General features: G+C 42.2%; 1 protein-coding gene across 1 annotated transcript in view; it reads right to left on the bottom strand.

Moving 5' to 3' along the window:
* The window catches only part of lhfpl4a (LHFPL tetraspan subfamily member 4a), a 37169-nt gene that overhangs the window by 5985 nt on the left and 8867 nt on the right, over positions 1 to 22317 (bottom strand). Inside the window, exons 2-3 of the mRNA XM_075476118.1 lie at positions 3757 to 3993; positions 608 to 624 (exon numbers count right to left, since the gene is read on the bottom strand). Coding sequence (XP_075332233.1) covers positions 608 to 624; positions 3757 to 3993 — 254 coding nt within the window. The remainder of the gene's footprint in view (positions 1 to 607; positions 625 to 3756; positions 3994 to 22317) is intronic.

Genomic DNA, 22317 nt, shown 5'->3' with positions numbered 1-22317 from the left:
TTGTATTTATTGGAACTAAAATCACCTCTCATACGAAAGGCTTCTTCAGTTCTGAACTAGATGGTGGAGAATATCAGTTTATAAGCAGAGAGGGTCGTTACGGTCACCTCTTCATTTAACTAAATTTACATACTTTTTGGTCTTTAGTTTAAATGTTTAGTTTTTCTGCACCACAACACAAACCAGGCTTCTTTTTCTTTTTCTTTTTTCTTTTTATCCTTTACAGCGTCTCAATTATTTCACTTAAAATTCATTTTACAGTCGTTCACACACAGATACTTAAAGCTTGCGCTTTCATTCGTGGGCTATTCACTTCCCAGCTGAGTCCCTGTGAGGTCTTTGGCTGAAAGCAGCTGGAAACTGGTTTGCATTTGACTAGAAGAGGAATGTGTCACTGACAGTAATGGAAAGAAATCTGTTGTCATTGTGTTGACATAATTGGCATAATAATCAGCATTTAATGAGCACACCATTAGTCGGTAGTTGGATAGTTGATGAATACTGGTTGAAATCTAAAACAGTCCTTCATCTGTAATCAGTTCACTTTGCACAGACACGTATTCTTTAAACAGGATGCACACAAAATGTAAAATGTTATATAACTTACCCTTGACACAGCAAAATCTGCAAGAACAAAAAAGGAAATTAGAATTACAGAGAGTAACGACCAGGAAAATAACACATTTCTTTTATACGTCAACGTATTTTTCACAAAAAAATCTAAATAAAACTTAAGAAATTACGTTGAACTAAGAGCTTTAAGTCATCTACCTAAACTGTGCAAATCTGTACGGGATTCTCTTGAAATCACAGAAAGCCTCTTTTGATTTAGTCATTTAATCACATATTTTCTCAGGCTTTAACTCTCACGTCAGGCACTGTGAAGCCATTGATTACAAGACGACAAAAACTGTGCAACCTCTTCCATATGAAAAGGGGATTTATGAGTAATTTCAGTATAATACAAAACATGCAGGAAAGAAAACAAGCTAAAAAAAATTATTCTTTGGGTCGTAAACGGTTCTTTGTGCATTTAGTTGACAGAAGCTATCATTTAGGATGATCTGTACTTGCTTATTTTACACTAAAAACATAAATACCAAGTGAAAACTCTTTTTCCTGCAGCCCCAAGCAAAAAGTGCAAGTCGATGAAAGATCAAGTTTCAGAGTTATTGGGACTCGCGTCTTTTTTTCTTTGGTAGAGGGACACTTTTCTCCGTGGACTATTCGGAGGTTCGGGGGTAAATTGACTTTTTATGAAACAACTGTGAGCTTAACACAACCGATGAGGCTTCAGAGGCGTCGAATGTGTAAAATCTCCGAGCTCGTCGGTGAGGTTAATCAGATAAGAACAGAAAGACACGCCCACGCTCTGGAATATCTCCAGTTGCCATGGAAACCACGGTGGAGATAGACCGTCGGAGAACTGAGACATCTTATGTCACTGTTCTTTCTCCATCTCTGGCTCTTCCTCTCACTCCTGTACATCTCTCATGCTCTCGGTCTACTATGCCGCGTCACAGAGCTTTTCCTTTCCGCCGCTTTTGTTTTGTGATGATCTACTTTGCGTTTATGGATTTGGATCCTTGTAATAATCCTTATATAAGGAGACTTTATTGTTTTTGAAATGCATCTCCTGCTGCTTTTCTGCCATTGCTCTCCTCCTCTTCCTCTCCCCTCATACAGCTGAAACAATGCGATTCGACTGTCCTGATGCAACATCATGCAAACTGTCAGAAACCCTCTGGAGGACTCGCTCCCACTCTTGAATTCAACACTGAAAGCAATTTGGCTGAAGATGCTGAGGTCAGATTAGAGTGTGTTCGTTTTTTTAACTGAGGAAATCTCGCTCATGGTAATGGCCCCACAGCTGAGGCATAAAAATTGAGTAGGAGGAAGGATTTGGTTCACCCATCTTCAGAGGCACGAAGTTACTTTTATAATTCATACTTTTAGGGTGTATGGAGACCACATGTGCTGGTGGTGAAATACTTATCTCAGAAAACGAAGCATACCTTAAACTGGTGCTCTGATAGTTTTATTCTTCACACAGTATGATGAAATTTACTGTAAACCGTTGAACTGGCAGATACGTTTGATCTAGCTGACGAAGGGTTAAACTAGAAATTCTTGTTTTCAGCAAGTTGGTTTCTCTGGCTGTGTTCGAAACTGCATACTTCCATACTGCATACTGCATACTCATCGATCAGACAGTATGCAGAGCGTTTACCCACAATGCATTTCGCTCCTGCCCGAGCCGAAATCAGCCGGCCTGAAGCCAATTTCGCTTAAGCTCTAAACTCTGTAAACTTTAGCAACATTTGAAACATTTTCAGGCGAGAAAGTAGTCGTTTAGATCCCCAGCGTGTTGAAAATCTGACAAAATACCGGCTATTTACAATTTTGTTCCGCAGAATTCGGCGCTACTAAAGCCAGCCGTAGTGAGCAACGCACTTCCGGTTATTTTCATAAAATAAAATGCCTGTTGCCTTTTTACCATAGGGAAAACCATTACGATACAATTGGTGCTTTTGTTTTGAAAACAGGAAGTGAACCTACCCTCGTTATAGCTAGCTTAAAACGCATGCATACCCAACATTTCGGCAAATCTAGTATGCATCGGGGAACTTCTCGCTTACTCAAACTCGCTTACTAACTCAAAAAGTTAGTATGAGTAGTAGGAGAGGTATGCGGTTTTGAACATAGCCAATGTTAATTTTAAATAGAAATTTGTCTGTTTGTTAAATAATCTGAAGTAAAGCAGGTAACTTCTGCCATCAAGAAATTGATCAAAACAGCAGATTGTTTCTGATAAATTGGCTAAATATAACTTTTTGTTGCATGTATTTAATTATTTGGAATAGTCCAAGTTAAATCTATGCAGCATTTGGAATAACCATGAAATGCAAGTCCAGAACTGCCTCATTTCACATCTCCTGTGTGGTTAGTTAGTTTTTTTTAGGGCGCTAACTTTCTTCCCAGTAACTGCTCCAAGTTTAGGCTTTTTGATTCGATAGTATTGTTAATGCAGCTAGCTAAAAGCTTCTTAGTCTCTCTTATAAGGTTTAAAGGTTTAAAATGAAAACACAGAAGTGCTGCCCTGAATTTATCAGCAAAGTAACGCTGTTAGCATTGATGAACCTAGCTAGCTAGCATCACGTCAGCAGATTGTTCCGTAACGTTTACGTCTGTGCTGGAAGTCGTTTATGGACAATTTATTTCAAATTTTGTCTAATAAATCGGCCACAATTATTGTAAATCACATTTGTCAATGTCAGTTAACTCCTAGTTCGGTGGCCTGCTCTCAAACTTGTTATTTTATGTTTCTATTTTGTTGGTGCTAGTAGCCTTTATTGACAGGAAATGGGGACAGAGTGCCGGGAGCGCGCGTAAACCGTTTCAGGTGTGGATTATTCCGTTTATCCAATGAAGTTACAGTGATAGAGTGAAATTCGCAGCTGTTAATTCAATCAGGTAAACAAATTATGACGTAGTTATATAATTCCATTACAGACTCTTTAAAGCACGACAATGCATCCCCTGCTGGACCCGCGAATGTGGATAACACCGGAGCCGAGGCTTGAACCTGGACCGTCTGTGTTGAGGAGTTTGGGCTTTGTACACGGGGGGCCCAGTTGAGCTACCCAAACCTTACGTCTTTATATTCTTGGAGAAAATATTGTACAAATCATCGGGGCTGTCAATAAAATCCACTAAAGTGAAACAGAAGTGTTGGAAAAGTTTTCTTTTACTTACCTTTGTTGTCTGTCTGCAGATCGTCGAGATAGAAGTCTGTCTGCCGGTTTCCCAGGACGAAGGCCAGGAAGGAGAGGATGAGGGCATCCAGGATGCCCATAATGGCCAGCATGTAGGCCCAGCGTACCGAGCAATCGCCCAGAGAATATTTCCCCGTCTGCTCCCCACACATGTCCCGGATCACCTCAGCATCCCATCCGTCGGGGAAAATCATGCAACCCAGCACCAGGCACACCCCTGCAGGAGGATGAAGGAGAGGATCTGCAACGTTAAAACTGTGAACGGGTACGTACAGTACGTCAGTTTCTTATTCACCCAGTGTAACCCAAAATGGGTCGTGCATTTGTGAAACGAGCTCATAAATATTTTCTCTCAGAGACTTTAAGACTTGAGAACTAAACATAGTAGTTGTCTCTTTGCTGATGCGAAAACCCTCGGCTGTGTAGCATCAATATTAATCCTAACTTATGCCATTTTGTTATACAACTAGCTGCCTGTGGGCAAACTGGGATATGAAATGATGCAATATTTGGGATGATGTTAATTCATAATAACCACCCACACGCCTGATTTCCTCAGTAATATTAATATGGTGTTTGTGTGTGTGATGTCTGTTTCATCCAGGTGGAGAAAAAGTTGAGAAATCACAGTGTAGTTCGTTGGATGACTAAGATTTTCGTTATCTTGTGTGTTTGGGTATTTGGTAACTTTTAATACCTCTTCAGTGGTTTTGTTTAATATTCTCTGCATGATTAAGAGGATTCAGTCTCTCGATTATTTCTAAAGAGCTGTTAATAAGGCCATCGAACCACCAATAATCGATCCCCATTGTTGGTTCAAGATGCTCCCTCTTTCATTTTCAGTTGAATTTGCAAACATCACGAAGAACAAGATGAATTACAGACTTTTTATCCTGCTAAATCTATCAATTTAACGGATAAGGTTTCTTTCCCCTGAAGATGTAGAATAACCAGGAAAAAACGAGATGCAAAGTTAATTCAACATTAATCATATCAAGCATTTTCAATTTGGTTTCAAGGTCAGACACCAACGAGGATTTGATATTGACGGTTGATGTTTCAAAGTTGATTTGAATAGATTTTGCTGTACTTACATGGATTTAAAAGTACGAAAATCACACTTAAATCTGCGCGTTTCTTTATGATAATAAAGTCCTTTCACTTCAGTAGGTTCTTGTGGGTCAGAATACTCTTTACAAAACATTATAGTTCATTTTTTCACATTGAGACACATTAAATCATAGGAGTCTGTAAAATAATTTTCCTTTATTGCTCATAATGACCTTTTAAGCCACTTCATATAACCTGATACCCTGTGTTGCCTATCGTAATGTGCAGAATAAGACTGAAGGAGCTCACCAGTGATCCGTCCGAGAAGTACGGTGCATGCTAACTTTGCAGACCGAAAATAAGCTCGGAAAGTCTCATAAACCCACTGCACACACAACAGACGTCTTTTACACAAAAAAAACGATGTAAATTAATGTAAAAATTATTTCTGTTTGTGATTCAGTTGCTGAAAAATCGATAAAACGTGCAACACAGACTCCTAAAAGGAGACAGGGACATACATATGCAATTTAAACATCAACAACAGGGCTAATCTGTGCTGTACACCTGCTCATTCATCATGGTGTGCTGCAGTGGGAAGCTGCTTTAGCCTTATTGGGTGGTCACCAACTCTGTTTAAGCAGCAGTGAGGCTGTACGTAAAGCAGCAGGCTCCACTGGGAGATGTTTTATTCCAGACCATACACAGCTTTCCCACAGGCAACATCACTAATGACACAGACTGAGAGTCAGACCCCTTCAAGACCAGGGATATATCCTTCAGTCCAGTGTTTGTTTAATTGTGAATATTTGAAGTGCCGTGCATGTGCTGAAGGATTAATGGGCAGCATTCAAACACGGTAGCTGCAGAGTGGAACGAGATCAACGGCGATTTACAGATCAGTAGCTTGAATGTAGAGCAGAATAAAGGCAGCAGGGTTTTAGGGCACTTAATCTGTTTAGTTAGCAAAAATATCAAAGTTCAACAACATTTTCACACACAAGATATGTGAGTGAGCTTATAAAAACATATCACGGACCTGTTAACGAGGTGAAATAAGGTTCTGGTGGGTAAAAAACGGCAGAAGGGAGAGGTCTTCTCATGCAGAAGTGCATGTTGCAACAAAAATACATGAAAAAGTTAAAAAGACACGCAACTTAACAGTTAACTTAGCCAGAAAAAACATGTCTGAAATCAAACAAACCCAAGTTAATCTCGCTTGCACCCAGCGACACTCGCATGACGTCCCTACACAGACAAAGTTCAGCCCTTAATAAACTTCGGGTCGCCTTCACCTGTTCTTTACAGGAAGCCAGAATATTATGAAGCCACTCATGACTAGTAAACTTCTTAAATACACCATAAAACAGCAATTAGTTCAGTTTTATCACCATAGACATCCAAACAAAAGAAAAACCAACCCCCCCCATACTTTATTCCTTCCAGTGACGTCACCAACGAGGTCAAACCCTACGAATACAGGAAGTAATCCTGCATTTCCTCCTTTTGTTCCTGAAACACGTGATACAGTAAGTACAGTAAGCGACAAAATACGTTAAATTAATTCACAAAAACGGTTTTAACCAATAAACAGAAGTGGATGTATTAACACTGGTGTGTGTCTTGATTCAAACATGTTTTAGACGTGTTTGAGCTGCTGTGTTTTAACGCAAACAAACCCGGGGTAGTTGGTGTCTGCCCACCAATGAGCAAAGATGTAGCTAACATGGTTAAATCAAACCAAACAAGCACGGTTAATGCAAGACTGTTGTAATGATGTGAAATATAGCGACAGATAGTGTTCACTCACCCACTTTCGTCACACAAGGTTTTAAAAAAAACCTCCATTTTTACTGGAGGCAGATGTGCCAGTGCTGGAAGCAAATAAAGTAACTGTCCTGTGTGCTGGGGCTGAAGACATCTCATGGAAGTGCTGTGCATTCAACCCAAAATGTAGACAAAATAACGCTGGCTGCAGGCTAGAGTTGAACTTTTTTCCCCTTTTAAACAGAACCGGAAACTTTCCTGAGAGGCTTAGTTTCATATGAAGTGAGGAGTGAGGAGTTTCATATGAATGAAAGCTGTTCTCATCGGGTCAGCGGGTGATGATCTGCCTATATTAATGAGAAGTCCATTAGTCATGAGCTCGTGTTATACAACACCGGTGATTCCCACTGAAAACCCTGTTTTTTTTTTTGTTGCATACGAGCAATCCATCATGAGAAAATGGTGGGCGGTGAAGTCGTGGCAACAGATAAGGGAGGATATGAGATTAGTCACAACCTCTCTGTGTAAACATGCAAACACAAGGAGTCTTATTTTAGGCTGAGACGAGCACCGTTGGAAAATGGGGCCCTCTGACAACATGATTGCTGCTGGCGTAATGAGAGAATGTAATGAGAGAATATAATGACGATAATACAGTAAGTAATGAGAGGATGGAGGAGCACAGGAAGTAGTCGTCACGGGAAATCATCGTGTTATTAGCTTCTTTTATGACCTTTATGTGAGATATTAGACATGATGAGAGACGATAAAATCATTAACTGAGTAATGAGCATCAGGTAACGTGTTTGATGGATTTTTGATGAATGTTTCCCCACTTGGCATCAAACTCATACTGTGTGGGCTTTTCCAAAAACACGCTTACAGAGACACTCCAAGAACCTCGAAGGCCACAATGTTTCAGCCTTGTGTCGACTCATTTAGCAGCAATTTCCCCTTCGTAGTAAACGTTATTTATGCTGAAACTCACAGATATCGGGGTAGAAAAGTACGCTTTCATGGCCAGTGTCACGTCACGGATACTTGTCCCTCTTCACAGTCGTGTTGAGCTGATTTGTGCTGCTTTAATACTTCATGAGATGGCATTTACATTTCTCGAGACCACCTGTGTGCTCTCCGCTTAACCTTTAATATATTCCAAACCAACCTGTACGAGATGCTGCTGAGGGCTGCTGCAGAGACTGAGAATCCACAGAGATTGAGGTTAAACTGCATCTTCCAGGTTGTCTCATTTACAAAGTGTATACGTGTAATGTTTTGTTGAAATGTGTGTGAAATCTGCTGCGTTGCTACGACAAAAGGTTGTTTTAGAGGGGAGGGGGAAGTCTTCCATGTGAATGATTATTTTAGGGCACAAACTTTAGCTCCACAGAATATCTTTTTGACTTCAGTTTAACAATGTTAGGTTTTCCACCTGATGCACACCGCCCATCCCCCAAAAAAGGTCAACATCTGGATAGGTTAGTACGGAAGCCCAGAGCGGACGTGGTACGTATAAACTTTTTTTCTGATGGTTTTCTCGAGATAACGAGTTAATTTACCGATGGTTTTCGAGGCCACTTTTTCTCCCCAACCCGCCCCTGTTTATATGTGTTTATATGTATTTCTAAGTGTACCCACTGTTACTCCCCTTTCATTGAAAACTGAAAGTAGCCGGAGATGGCTGGCTCGACTGCAGCTCAACAGGCGTTTACACCTAAGTGATCCTGTTGATATAGTCAACTTCATCAGTGACCAGCTGAGGGGACCAGGCCGTCAACGATCATAGTTTTCTCGAGATAACGAGTTAATTATCTCGTTATTACGTGAAAACAGAGGAAAATTATCTCGTTATCACGAGAAAACGGAGGAAAATTATCTCGTTATCACGGGAAAACAGATGGAATAAAATGTGTGTATCTATGGCCGTTTAGGGCTTCCGTAGGTTAGAGCCTCCCATTGGATAATTACAGCATGGATGATTAATGCTTCAGCTGGCAACAACTACTACTTCTACTAACTTCACCCTAACTGATGCAGTGAGTAGCTTCTCAATCCGTAAACAACCAATTTGTGGAAAAGATGTTAATCTGTTTCAGAAGGGTCAAAGAAAACATCAAAGAATGCTGAAACTAGTAAAGTTGGGTTAAGAGCAGTCCAGCGCGTTATTACAGACTGGAAGGATAGTGGGGAACCGAAATATGGTTGGGGAAGAAAGTCCTGAATGATTGTGATCGGCGATCGCTTAAACATTTTGGTGGAATCAGATTGTTAAAAAAAAAACACCAGTAGAACTCACGGATATGTTTGACAGTGAAAGTAAAGTTATAGCGTCTCCATACGCACAATGCGAAGTGAACTCAGGGGATTGGGACTAAACTTAGCTGTGTGGCCTTAAGAAAACCACTAATCAGTGAGGCTAATCGGGTAAAAAAGGCTTCAGTTTGCTCGGGAGCTTAAAGATTGGAGTCTGGAGCAATGGAAGAAGGTCCATGTGGTCTGATGAGTCCAGATTTAACCGGAGGAAGTCATGCACCCATCATGCCTGGTGCCCACCGTACAAGCCTGTGGGGGCAGTGCTTTGATCGGGGGTTACTGCAGGTGGTCCAAAGAATGAGGTCAGCTGACTAGCTGAATATACCGAATGATCGGGTTATTCCATCAGTGGATTTTTTTCTTCCCTGATGACATGACGGGCATATTCCAAGATGACAGTGCCTGGATTCATCGGGTTCAAATTGTGAGAGTGGTTCAGGGAGCACAAGACTTTATTTTCACACATGGACTGGAGTCTAGAGTCTAGAGTCAATAGTGTCTAGAGTGGAGAGTTGAGAGTCAATAGTGTCAAGAGTCTAGAGTCAATAGTGTCTAGAGTCAAGAGTCTAGAGTCAATAGTGTCTAGAGTCGAGAGTCAATAGTGTTGAGAGTGGAGAGTCTAGAGTCAATAGTGTCTAGAGTCGAGAGTCAATAGTGTCGAGAGTGGAGAGTCTAGTCAATAGTGTTGAGAGTGGAGAGTCTAGAGTGGAGAGTCTAGAGTCAATAGTGTCTAGAGTCTAGAGTGGAGAGTCGAGAGTCAATAGTGTCTAGAGTCAATAGTGTCTAGAGTCGAGAGTCAATAGTGTCTAGAGTGGAGAGTCTAGAGTCAATAGTGTCTAGAGTCGAGAGTCAATAGTGTCTAGAGTCGAGTCAATAGTGTCTAGAGTCGAGAGTCTAGAGTCAATAGTGTTGAGAGTGGAGAGTCTAGAGTCAATAGTGTCGAGTGGAAAGTCGAGAGTCTAGAGTCAATAGTGTCTAGAGTCTAGAGTCAATAGTGTTGAGAGTGGAGAGTCTAGAGTCAATAGTGTCGAGAGTGGAGAGTCTAGAGTCAATAGTGTCTAGAGTCGAGAGTCTAGAGTCAATAGTGTCGAGAGTGGAGAGTCTAGAGTCAATAGTGTCGAGAGTGGAGAGTCTAGACTCAATAGTGTCGAGAGTGGAGAGTCTAGAGTGGAGAGTCTAGAGTCAATAGTGTCTAGAGTCTAGAGTGGAGAGTCGAGAGTCAATAGTGTCTAGAGTCGAGAGTCAATAGTGTCTAGAGTCGAGTCAATAGTGTCTAGAGTCGAGAGTCTAGAGTCAATAGTGTTGAGAGTGGAGAGTCTAGAGTCAATAGTGTCGAGTGGAAAGTCGAGAGTCTAGAGTCAATAGTGTCTAGAGTCTAGAGTCAATAGTGTCGAGAGTGGAGAGTCTAGAGTCAATAGTGTCTAGAGTCGAGAGTCTAGAGTCAATAGTGTCTAGAGTCAATAGTGTCTAGAGTCGAGAGTCTAGAGTCAATAGTGTCGAGAGTGGAGAGTCTAGAGTCAATAGTGTCGAGAGTGGAGAGTCTAGACTCAATAGTGTCGAGAGTGGAGAGTCTAGAGTGGAGAGTCTAGAGTCAATAATGTCTAGAGTCTAGAGTGGAGAGTCGAGAGTCAATAGTGTCTAGAGTCGAGAGTCAATAGTGTCTAGAGTCGAGAGTCAATAGTGTCTAGAGTCGAGTCAATAGTGTCTAGAGTCGAGAGTCAATAGTGTCTAGAGTCGAGAGTCTAGAGTCAATAGTGTCGAGAGTGGAGAGTCTAGAGTCAATAGTGTCTAGAGTCTAGAGTCAATAGTGTCTAGAGTCTAGAGTCAATAGTGTCTAGAGTCGAGAGTGGAGAGTCAATAGTGTTGAGTGGAGAGTCTAGAGTCAATAGTGTCGAGAGTGGAGAGTCTAAAGTCAATAGTGTTGAGAGTGGAGAGTCTAGAGTCAATAGTGTCTAGAGTCTAGAGTCAATAGTGTCTAGAGTCGAGAGTCTAGAATCAATAGTGTCTAGAGTCGAGAGTCTAGAGTCAATAGTGTCGAGAGTGGAGAGTCTAGAGTCAATAGTGTCGAGAATGGAGAGTCTAGACTCAATAGTGTCGAGAGTGGAGAGTCTAGAGTGGAAGGTCTAGAGTCAATAGTGTCTAGAGTCTAGAGTCAATAGTGTCTAGAGTCGAGAGTCTAGAGTCAATAGTGTCTAGTCGAGAGTCTAGAGTCAATAGTGTCTAGAGTCGAGAGTCTAGAGTCAATAGTGTCTAGAGTCAATAGTGTCTAGAGTCGAGAGTCTAGAGTCAATAGTGTTGAGAGTGGAGAGTCTAGAGTCAATAGTGTCGAGAGTGGAGAGTCTAGACTCAATAGTGTCGAGAGTGGAGAGTCTAGAGTGGAGAGTCTAGAGTCAATAGTGTCTAGAGTCTAGAGTGGAGAGTCGAGAGTCAATAGTGTCTAGAGTCGAGAGTCAATAGTGTCTAGAGTCGAGAGTCAATAGTGTCTAGAGTCGAGTCAATAGTGTCTAGAGTCGAGAGTCAATAGTGTCTAGAGTCGAGAGTCTAGAGTCAATAGTGTCGAGAGTGGAGAGTCTAGAGTCAATAGTGTCTAGAGTCTAGAGTCAATAGTGTCTAGAGTCGAGAGTGGAGAGTCAATAGTGTTGAGTGGAGAGTCTAGAGTCAATAGTGTCGAGAGTGGAGAGTCTAAAGTCAATAGTGTCGAGAGTGGAGAGTCTAGACTCAATAGTGTCGAGAGTGGAGAGTCTAGAGTGGAGAGTCTAGAGTCAATAGTGTCTAGAGTCTAGAGTGGAGAGTCGAGAGTCAATAGTGTCTAGAGTCGAGAGTCAATAGTGTCTAGAGTCGAGAGTCAATAGTGTCTAGAGTCGAGTCAATAGTGTCTAGAGTCGAGAGTCAATAGTGTCTAGAGTCGAGAGTCTAGAGTCAATAGTGTCGAGAGTGGAGAGTCTAGAGTCAATAGTGTCTAGAGTCTAGAGTCAATAGTGTCTAGAGTCGAGAGTGGAGAGTCAATAGTGTTGAGTGGAGAGTCTAGAGTCAATAGTGTCGAGAGTGGAGAGTCTAAAGTCAATAGTGTTGAGAGTGGAGAGTCTAGAGTCAATAGTGTCTAGAGTCGAGAGTCTAGAATCAATAGTGTCTAGAGTCGAGAGTCTAGAGTCAATAGTGTCGAGAGTGGAGAGTCTAGAGTCAATAGTGTCGAGAATGGAGAGTCTAGACTCAATAGTGTCGAGAGTGGAGAGTCTAGAGTGGAAGGTCTAGAGTCAATAGTGTCTAGAGTCTAGAGTCAATAGTGTCTAGAGTCGAGAGTCTAGAGTCAATAGTGTCTAGAGTCGAGAGTCTAGAGTCAATAGTGTCGAGAGTGGAGAGTCTAGAGTCAATAGTGTCGAGAGTGGAGAGTCTAGAGTCAATAGTGTCTAGAGTCTAGAGTCAATAGTGTCTAGAGTCGAGAGTGGAGAGTCAATAGTGTTGAGTGGAGAGTCTAGAGTCAATAGTGTCGAGAGTGGAGAGTCTAAAGTCAATAGTGTTGAGAGTGGAGAGTCTATAGTCGAGAGTCTAGAGTCAATAGTGTCTAGAGTCGAGAGTCTAGAGTCAATAGTGTCTAGAGTCGAGAGTCTAGAGTCAATAGTGTCTAGAGTCTAGAGTCAATAGTGTCTAGAGTCGAGAGTCTAGAGTCAATAGTGTCTAGAGTCGAGAGTCTAGAGTCAATAGTGTCGAGAGTGGAGAGTCTAGAGTCAATAGTGTCGAATGGAGAGTCTAGACTCAATAGTGTCGAGAGTGGAGAGTCTAGAGTGGAGGGTCTAGAGTCAATAGTGTCTAGAGTCGAGAGTCAATAGTGTCTAGAGTCGAGAGTCAATAGTGTCTAGAGTCGAGAGTCTAGAGTCAATAGTGTCTAGAGTCGAGAGTCAATAGTGTCTAGAGTCGAGAGTCAATAGTGTCTAGAGTCGAGAGTCAATAGTGTCTAGAGTCTAGAGTCAATAGTGTTGAGAGTGGAGAGTCTAGAGTCAATAGTGTCGAGAGTGGAGAGTCTAGAGTCAATAGTGTCTAGAGTCGAGAGTGGAGAGTCAATAGTGTCTAGAGTCGAGAGTTGAGAGTGGAGAGTCAATAGTGTTGAGAGTGGAGAGTCTAGAGTCAATAGTGTCGAGTGGAGAGTCTAGAGTCAATAGTGTTGAGAATGGAGAGTCTAGAGTCAATAGTGTTGAGAGTGGAGAGTCTAGAGTCAATAGTGTTGAGAGTGGAGAGTCTAGAGTCAATAGTGTCGAGTGGAGAGTCTAGAGTCAATAGTGTTGAGAATGGAGAGTCTAGAGTCAATAGTGTCTAGGGTCGAGAGTGGAGAGTCAATAGTGTCTAGAGTTGAGAGTCAATAGTGTCGAGAGTCTAGAGTCAATAGTGTCTAGAGTCAAGAGTCTAGAGTCAATAGTGTCTAGGGTCGAGAGTGGAGAGTCAATAGTGTCTAGAGTCGAGAGTTGAGAGTCAATAGTGTCGAGAGTCTAGAGTCAATAGTGTCTAGAGTCAAGAGTCTAGAGTCAATAGTGTCTAGAGTCGAGAGTCAATAGTGTCGAGTGGAGAGTCTAGAGTCAATAGTGTTGAGAATGGAGAGTCTAGAGTCAATAGTGTCTAGAGTCGAGAGTCAATAGTGTCTAGAGTCTAGAGTCAATAGTGTCGAGAGTGGAGAGTCTAGAGTCAATAGTGTTGAGAATGGAGAGTCTAGAGTCGAGAGTCAATAGTGTCTAGAGTCGAGAGTCAAGAGTCAATAGTGTCTAGAGTCGAGAGTCAATAGTGTCTAGAGTCGAGAGTCTAGAGTCAATAGTGTTGAGAGTGGAGAGTCTAGAGTCAATAGTGTCGAGAGTGGAGAGTCTAGAGTCAATAGTGTCTAGAGTCGAGAGTGGAGAGTCAATAGTGTCTAGAGTCAAGAGTTGAGAGTCAATAGTGTCGAGAGTCTAGAGTCAATAGTGTCTAGAGTCAAGAGTCTAGAGTCAATAGTGTCGAGAGTGGAGAGTCTAGAGTCAATAGTGTTGAGAATGGAGAGTCTAGAGTCGAGAGTCAATAGTGTCTAGAGTGGAGAGTCTAGAGTCAATAGTGTCTAGAGTCGAGAGTCTAGAGTCAATAGTGTCTAGAGTGGAGAGTCAATAGTGTCTAGAGTCGAGAGTCTAGAGTCAATAGTGTCTAGAGTGGAGAGTCTAGAGTCAATAGTGTCTAGAGTGGAGAGTGGAGAGTCAATAGTGTCTAGAGTGGAGAGTGAATAGTGTCTAGAGTCTAGAGTGGAGAGTCTAGAGTCAATAGTGTCGAGAGTCCAGAGTCGAGACCTTAACCCCGATGAAATTCTGTGCTTGAGAAGACTTTGCTCAGAGCTGCAGATTCTCACATCATCTCGATAAGATCTTGGCAACTCTGGACGGAAATAAACGTTGTAATCAAGGCTAAAGGTGGTCTAACGAGTCACTTTTTTTTGGGGGGGGGGGCAGTGCATGTTACCATATGTGGAGCTCACTTTGGACAAGAGGATAATGGAGCTCCAGGTAGGATGTAGAAGCCGGTGGATTTGTGTGGGACTGTTGGTCTCCAGGACATCAGTGTGCAGATACAGTCCAACGGAGACAGAATGTGGTCTTTCATGTCCTTGTTCTTTCACATGTTGTGAAGCTCATCATAGCTTTGTTGTGTTTCTCATGCTATACACTTCACACACTTGGCTTCCATAAGTCATGTTTTCTGTGACTCTCCATCCTTTGAGAAGCTTCTGGTTGAGCTGATTCAGTCTGAGGATCACCTGTAGTTGCCCAGCTTTGTCCTTCACCAACCTTTTCACCTGAATAAACGGTTTACTTCAACGCTTACTCCGAAAAGTACACGAAACATACATTTGCGGTAGACCGTATTACATGGTTTCTACCTTTCTCTACCTTTCTCCTTCAACTCGAGTATTCAAGTGGGCACCAGCAGGCTAAAAATAACCCCCCCACCTTTCCACAACCCAAGAAAAAGCCCTTTGAAGCTGTTGGGCCTTTTTCCTGTTCCTCCCACTTTTCACTCAAGACGGTGCGTTTCTGAACTTGGAGGGAAGGAAGTTCAAAGATGGAAAGCAGGGGGATCAAATGGAGGGCGGATGGAAAGACGGATGGAGCTGAAGAATAAAGTTCATGACTTCCTGTCATTTGATTTCAGTGCAGCATTCACAGCACCAGCCATCACAAGTCGGAGCAGAAAGACACAGGAAGAAGATCGGCTGCATGTTTGATTCCCAGCTCGTAAAAATAACGGTGAATCGTGTATTTATAGCACATCGTTTGTATTTTTAGAACAGCTTTGCCAGACTGCTTCATCTACTTGTTTTCACACATCTTTTTTTTTTTCCATTACAGGCCAGAAAGAAAAAAGCCAGAAACATTATGTAAGAGCTCTAAAAATACCATCAGCGTGTTACGTGTGTGTGTGTGTGTGTTGTAGTAGACTTCACACGGTTCCTTCTGAGATGCTCGACTCTGTTCTAGCTGTTTTCCACGGCTGTGGCACCATCTGACATCGAGTTATAGGCAGTTATAAATGAAGATGGACTGGAACAGAACTCATAGCTTGTAGTTTATCACAGCCGGATTCAACAGAAATGAAATGTAAGGAAGCAGAACTCTGAATTTACTGAACCTGTCCACCAGATGATGATAATATGAGCTCACTGTGATCCATCGGTGTGTGTGGACGATCGCCACATCGTTGTACCTTCTGATTGGACCATTCCTGCCTAAGCGCTTGAGCACGTCCTGCTGGTGATAATTCATTATAACACTTGTCTATTGTTGTTTTCTATTTTTAAAACCAAGAAAACCTATTACTTTTACTGCATTGCTGATAATTAGATTCGGTGCGTTTGTTCCCCAAATAATATAATCTAGCATGAATATTATCTGACTTCATGCTGTTTCTTTATGCTATACACACTCTATGCGTGAGATTTTCTAATAAGTGTGTGTCCTCTGTGATGCTAACTGATGATGTGCTAATTGCTTCTCATTATTACAGCATCCCCAAAGTGACTAAATCAGTGGTTCACTTACAAATTTGCGTTTTGAAAACACAGAACATGTGGATTACGTAGGATTTTCAGATTCATTTATATGCCTGGTGTCGCAGAACGTATCAGTTTACCAGTTTCTATTTTTTGGGAGACTTTGTCTTCACAACTGATGAGTAAATCCAACTTCTTGAGTTTTCTTGTTTTCTTTTTTCTGAGGATTCATCTATTTTTACCTCGTTCAAGGTTGAAAACAAGAGTTTCCAGTTTACACTGAATGCCGGGTAATGGAACAATGTTATGAGATTATGAGACGGATTACAGGTCGACGATTTCACAGAAGTCACGCTCTAAGACACAATCACGGCGTGTGCACATGTATTTTTTTTTTTTTGTTATCAGATTTATTGTCATGCGTACATATGTACACACGAAATTTGTCCTCCGCTTTTAACCCATCCAGGTTGGCACCTGTTTGACGCACATGCACAGGGTCACACAATTGGAGACAGATGCCAACCTGGAGCGGTGGGCAGCCATGAAGCAGCCAGAAGGCGCCCGGGGAGCATGGGGGTACAGTGCCTTGCTCAAGGGCACCTCAGCCGTGACGAGGAGGTGGACTGACACCCCTCCAGCTATCAGTTCCACCAATCTTTTTTCTGAGTGGCGAGAGTGGGAATCGAACCACCAACCTTCCGGTTATTGGACGACCGACTCTAACCACTGAGCCACAGCCGCCCCGTTTTGTAAAACCCGAGACGTCATTGAAATTTTATGACAAAATGTAAACTAGTTTTCATACATCCAGAGGTCACCCCGTCCGTATAAGCGTTTAAAAAGAGGCTATAACCTCCTGGAAATGTTTCCCGCCCGTGGCGTCCTGGTGGAGGCGTGCTGCTGCTGTCTGAAGCCCAACACGCAGCTGGGAAGCTGAAGGGTCTGAACGCCGCTGCGTTAAGAGATCAACCCGTCCTCTCCATAATGTAATAAAGCTGTCTGAGGTCTGCCCTTCCCTCTGTCGCTGTGAGTGGACCTTGGCCTGATGTCCTCCATCTATCTAATGAACGGCCTCCTCGCTGATATACAGAGCTTTTATTGGAGTTGAGATCAAACCGAGTGTGTGTGAGTGTGTGTGAGATAGTGTGGATTGCTGAGGGGGCACTTTACAAGATGCTGCTGCCAGGGATCACTGGCCCACTTGGCATGCAGCTTTCACTCTTTCATCCTGTCTTTACACTCTTTCAAGCCTACTCATGACTATAAATAGTCTCTTTTTTTATTTTTAGTTCACTTATTTGCCATTTATCAGACAGAAAATGTCTGGGAAACATCTTGGTTTTCTCTTGAAAATGTACAAAACTGAAGCTGAAACAACTTTCTTTCTTTTTTCTTTTTTTTTTTCTTTTTTTTTACCAAACTGTGCCTCACGGCATTTCGTGCTCCTTTTCCCGCGTGGTTTGATGACTTTGTTGCTTTTTAAATGATTTGGTTGCATAGCATTGAGACGGTGCACGCAGCTTTAATTATGATTCATTTAACCGTAAATCTAACTGGTTGAATGGAGATTGGAAAAGACGACATGGGCAACGCCATGTCCGCTGCAAACAGTCCGTACCAGTGCAGGAACCATGTGCAGCATGTTAGATTAATATTTTGAAAAACGAGGTTTGCATTTAGTCTGAAACCCAACTCTGAGCCAGTGTCATTTGAACAAAGTCATTTTCAGTCTTGAGAACAGACTCGAAACTTTGTGAGTTTCTCTCAAAGATAATCTCATGATTTGTTTCCAGCAACAGGAAAATCTCTTTTTTTTTTTTTTTTATTTGTGTACGTGCACAAAAATAGCCACAGAAATATATTTATCTCCAAAGGGGAAACTGCAGTGTTGCAGAAGGGAATATTGAGAAATAGTTTCATAACGTTTTGAATCAGCAAAATGCTGATGAAAAGAAGTTTATCTCCTTTAACCAAGGATACACTCGGCCTTCCTTTACGAAACATGAGGAGATAACTTTCAAAGTTTTCAAACTGTGATTGGTGTGAATAGATACTCGGACAGGAGGGTGAGTGGCAGCAGTTTTTAAATCTGACGAAGATATATTTTGGTTTTGAGGCTTTCTTTCTTTTATTTTTAAATTGTTCAAAAATAACCAAATTAAAGGTAGGGTAGGAGATCCTGGATTTTGAGTCCAGCGAAGCTGCATTTTGAAAATACACAGGTAAAAAGTCCCAACCCTTTTCTTCACTTTCCCCCCGAAGGCACGCCTCTAGAGTACATGAACGCGCACGAGCATGAAGGTGCACGAGCGCTGTTCTGACAGCAAGCATCGATCGTTGCCGTATTTAGTATTTAGTATTTAGTATATGATAACTATACGTTTAATAATGCTAGGTGCTAGCCAAGCTGGCTCTAGTTTAGCTTCCTGCCAAGCTTCTGAACATGTAATTCGTTCACGGAGCAGGGTACGCGCACAGGGAGAAGGAGGGGGAGGGAGGAGCAGCTTGCAGTTTGATAGACGGCATCAGTATCCAATCATTGTGAACGGTCCGTTCAGTATGATTGGATACTGTTTTTCCTAGATTGTACGTTCTACAGGCCACTAAAACTTTTCATATTTGTGTCAAAACTTTTAATTAATTAATTAAGTTGCAATGGGGGTGTGAAGAGTATTTCAAGCAATATGTAAAAAAATGTTCCAGAAAAAGATCCCCTACCCCGCCTTTAAGTCATGTTTTCCCTGATTGTGTTCGTGCTTATTCAACCAGCATGAAACAGTGGTAGTTTCGTCAGTCCTGCACCGTGATGATGTATTAATTTTTTCTGTTCTTTTGGACATTTGTCCAGGACTTTTGTTCCCTGGAGGGGTTTTAAGAGATTGGACCATCCTAGAGCACGGGGGTAAAAATGATGAAAAGCACCCAATGACGGGTTCGATCCCAACAGAAGGGATGTGCCCATCACCACCCGGATGTCCTTGTACTGTGTCCTCGATCAACAAAACAAATGCTGGCAGCCACTGCACACCGCTTTAACCCTTAAAGAGCCGGTGCGAAATGTGAATGCACTCGTGTGTGTTTGGAGGTCGCATCAGGCTTTCAATTCACTTAAATCTGATTCAATAACACTTTATCAATCTCCGAAGGGAACTTATATTGCTACAGTATCATTAAAGATGTGCTTATGTAGACAAAGAGGTGTGGCAGACATCCTTACGGATTACCGTGAATGGGTTTGGGTGGTGTTTTTGTGTGTGTCTCTCTCTCAGTAGACAGCATGGACAGGAATCCACAGCAAACAGTTCAACTCTCCTTCTCCAGGATTACACCATCTGTTGTGAACAGGCTCTGTAATCCCTCCTTCTTCACTCCTTTTGTCTGCCCTTATAGTCTTAAAGCAGAGTAGAAAAAGCACCCCAAAGGTCATTCATTTCCTACGCCGGTGATCTCCCACTTCATAAGATGATCAAAGGAAGAAAAAGGTTTAAACTTCCTCCTCCTTTCTCTCCATATTTCTTCCCCTCTTCAACTCATCTGTAATTGGGATCTTATTCCAGGCATTAGCTCAATCGACTGCTCCAACATGCAGACAGTTTTCCGTTTGCCATAGTTACGCATCAAACCAGGAACGAGCAGAAATCCCTCCAGCAGCACAACACCCAAAGCGTTTTTAAAAGATCCGTTTTCACAGAAACATCTTAAAAAAAGATGCAAAGAAATACATAAGATGTCCGGAGCTTTGCAGCAGGCGGCCACTCATGGGTCAAAATCACTAAACTATAACAAATAGGAATTTTATTTGATTATTGAATTAAAAGAAGAGGATGTTATCTGAAAGAAAGAAGTGAACAAATGAATAAAGCTGCAAACCGGCTTCACAAAACTAGCCTGACACACTGAGGGAGAATGAAGGTCTACGGTAGATGTTAAGCATGGCCGAGGTACGGTTTAATGAGTAAATTCTATTTATTTCTCATACATTTAATCAACAATCTTACAGGGCTTTGCTTCTTTCTTGTACAGGTACGTGGACGCACACACACAGACACGCTTTCAGACTAAGTGACGATGATGAGAGAGGTCAAAGGAATCCATTATTCAGCTGTCAGGATATTTTTAGAAACACCACAGTGTCTATGGAATTATTTATTAACCGCCCGATATTTAAAACATGTACGTTTGGTCGAGAAAAGCCGACAGAAATCTCAGAGAGCGAGAGCGTGAGCAGGGATATCCCCCGAGGAAACTCTTCCCTCTGCTTCTCAGCGTTTCCAGCCGACCACTGCAGCGTCTTTTTAACTGGAACTGCTGGAAGCCCGTGCACGCAGGCACATTTATCCACCGTGCACGTAAAGCTTAAAGTATGGACACACAAACACACCAAGATGTTCTTTATTACACATTTACTAGAGCAGAAGAGAAACCAACAGCCCCACAGTGGCTCCAGAGAACAGAGGGAAAACGTCCTCATTAATAATTCAGCTCTCACACCATCGCGTGCAAGTTTACACACGAATAAAGTCCCATGTTAATTCACTTTGTTTTGCTGGCTGTCCTTCGGTCTCCACCATCTCCACGCAAATGCTCTTTCTTGTGCTCTCCTGCTTTACCGTAACGATGAATAAAAGAGCAGAACATGGGATCAAATCGAACTTTAACAGGATTGCTCATCAGGAACCCCGTCAGCGTCCACACTGCGTGATTCACATCAGGTGCTAAAATTCAAAGTGTTTCTTACGTGTAGTGAGTTAAAAATTCACCGTCCTCACAACTGCTGGGGTCGATGCTGTGTGAATTCATTTTTCATCATATGCCCATGTATACAAGCACATTAATTTGTGGGATTTCCCAAAAACTGAGACCACAGAGACTGTCTGCACACAAAGTACAGCGGAAAAGTGAATTATGTTGCTGTTTCTCGAACCATAATCATGAGCAGAGGTGGGTAGTAACGAGTTACATTTACTCCATTACATGTACTTCTAGGAGTGGTTTTAAATCACTATACTTTTTACTTTTACTTGAGTAGATTTGTGGAGCAGAAACTGTCCTCTTACTCCGCTACATTAGGCTACAATGAGCTGGTTACTTTTCTTCTTACCTCTTTGGTATTCTACGCCTCATTATTTTTATCCCCCCGCGTACGCCTCATTTTAATGTTTTATTCTGACAGAGAGAGAGACTTCATGGCATAAACTCAACACCTAACTTGATCAAACATGTAGTGGTAAGTTTCCTAAATTGTTTTTTTTTTTTTAGGTTACAAATGGGTTACATATTTCAAACTTTTCCTAAATCCCTTTAATTTTTTTATTGAAGTACTTGAATCTACCTGGATTATTTTAATTTAAGCTATTTTGTAAATAATTAATTCATTTTAATTTATTTTATCAATTGGATGAACTCTAATTGGCCTAAAGATGATTATTTGGTATTTTGGAGGTGGAGAGCTGGCCTGGGTCGCTTCTTCCAGTTAATTTTGGGAACGTGGAAAAAGGTCCAGCATTCAGGATTGCGGGGAAGTCTTTATGATTTGTGATCCAGACAGAAGCTGGTACACTGGCCTCTTCATCAATTGAAAGGTCTTGCATCTGTGGCATGATGAGTTCCCATTCGTGGCAGCAGTAGCTCTCCAACTCCGTTGGCATTACTGGGCGCTTCGAACAAGTGCACCACCATTTGTCGCTCACGCTGTGTCTCACAGCTGCAGCTGTGGCTCCAACTTCAGCTGGGACCACTTCTCTGTCTCTCTTCTCTCTCTCTGCCCGTTCTAACTCCATCTGGTGAAGTTCGGCATCTGTATATTCTGGTTCATAAAGATATCCCTTTAGCTCTGTGGTAAAAGGGATGTCTTCATCATCGGTGTCGAAGTCAGACATGATTACGTTCACTTTCCGAGCAGTAAACACCGTGAAACAGGCGCAGCTGTCGCCAGGCGGCAGCGCGCATTGATACTGCAACCTAGCGCCAAGCGATTGTGAAGTGTAACTTTTTCGGAAGATACGATTTTGTGATGCAAATGTATTACTCTTTTGAATGCATATTCTTTTCAGAAGCAAAACGCTTTATTTGTGAAGCCCCAGCCAACTAGCCGGACTACTTACTTCACCCCTGAAACAAGGCTGTTACTCAGCTCACAGGACACAGCGGGGGGTAGGAAAATGTTCATAAATAATATTACTAGTATGGGATGTCATACAGCTTCATGTCAAAAGAGGTGAACTACCCCTTTAAACATAGTAGCCCGTCGATCAGTTTTCTCAGGTAGAGCAGGAACTGTGCCACTTAGCCGAGGTCGGGTGGCGGAGGCAACGGGTCCTAACTAGACACCCGAACTAGCTCAGCCGACTTCTTTCTATGCAGATGAGCAGCGGCTCTACTCCGGGTTCCCTCCGGATGGTCAAGCTCCTCCTC

This window comes from Odontesthes bonariensis, chromosome 10, assembly GCF_027942865.1.
Source record: "Odontesthes bonariensis isolate fOdoBon6 chromosome 10, fOdoBon6.hap1, whole genome shotgun sequence".
In the NCBI taxonomy this organism is placed as follows: domain Eukaryota; kingdom Metazoa; phylum Chordata; class Actinopteri; order Atheriniformes; family Atherinopsidae; genus Odontesthes; species Odontesthes bonariensis.
Note: the sequence above shows the minus strand (reverse complement) of the source record. Positions and strands in the feature narration are given on the sequence as shown.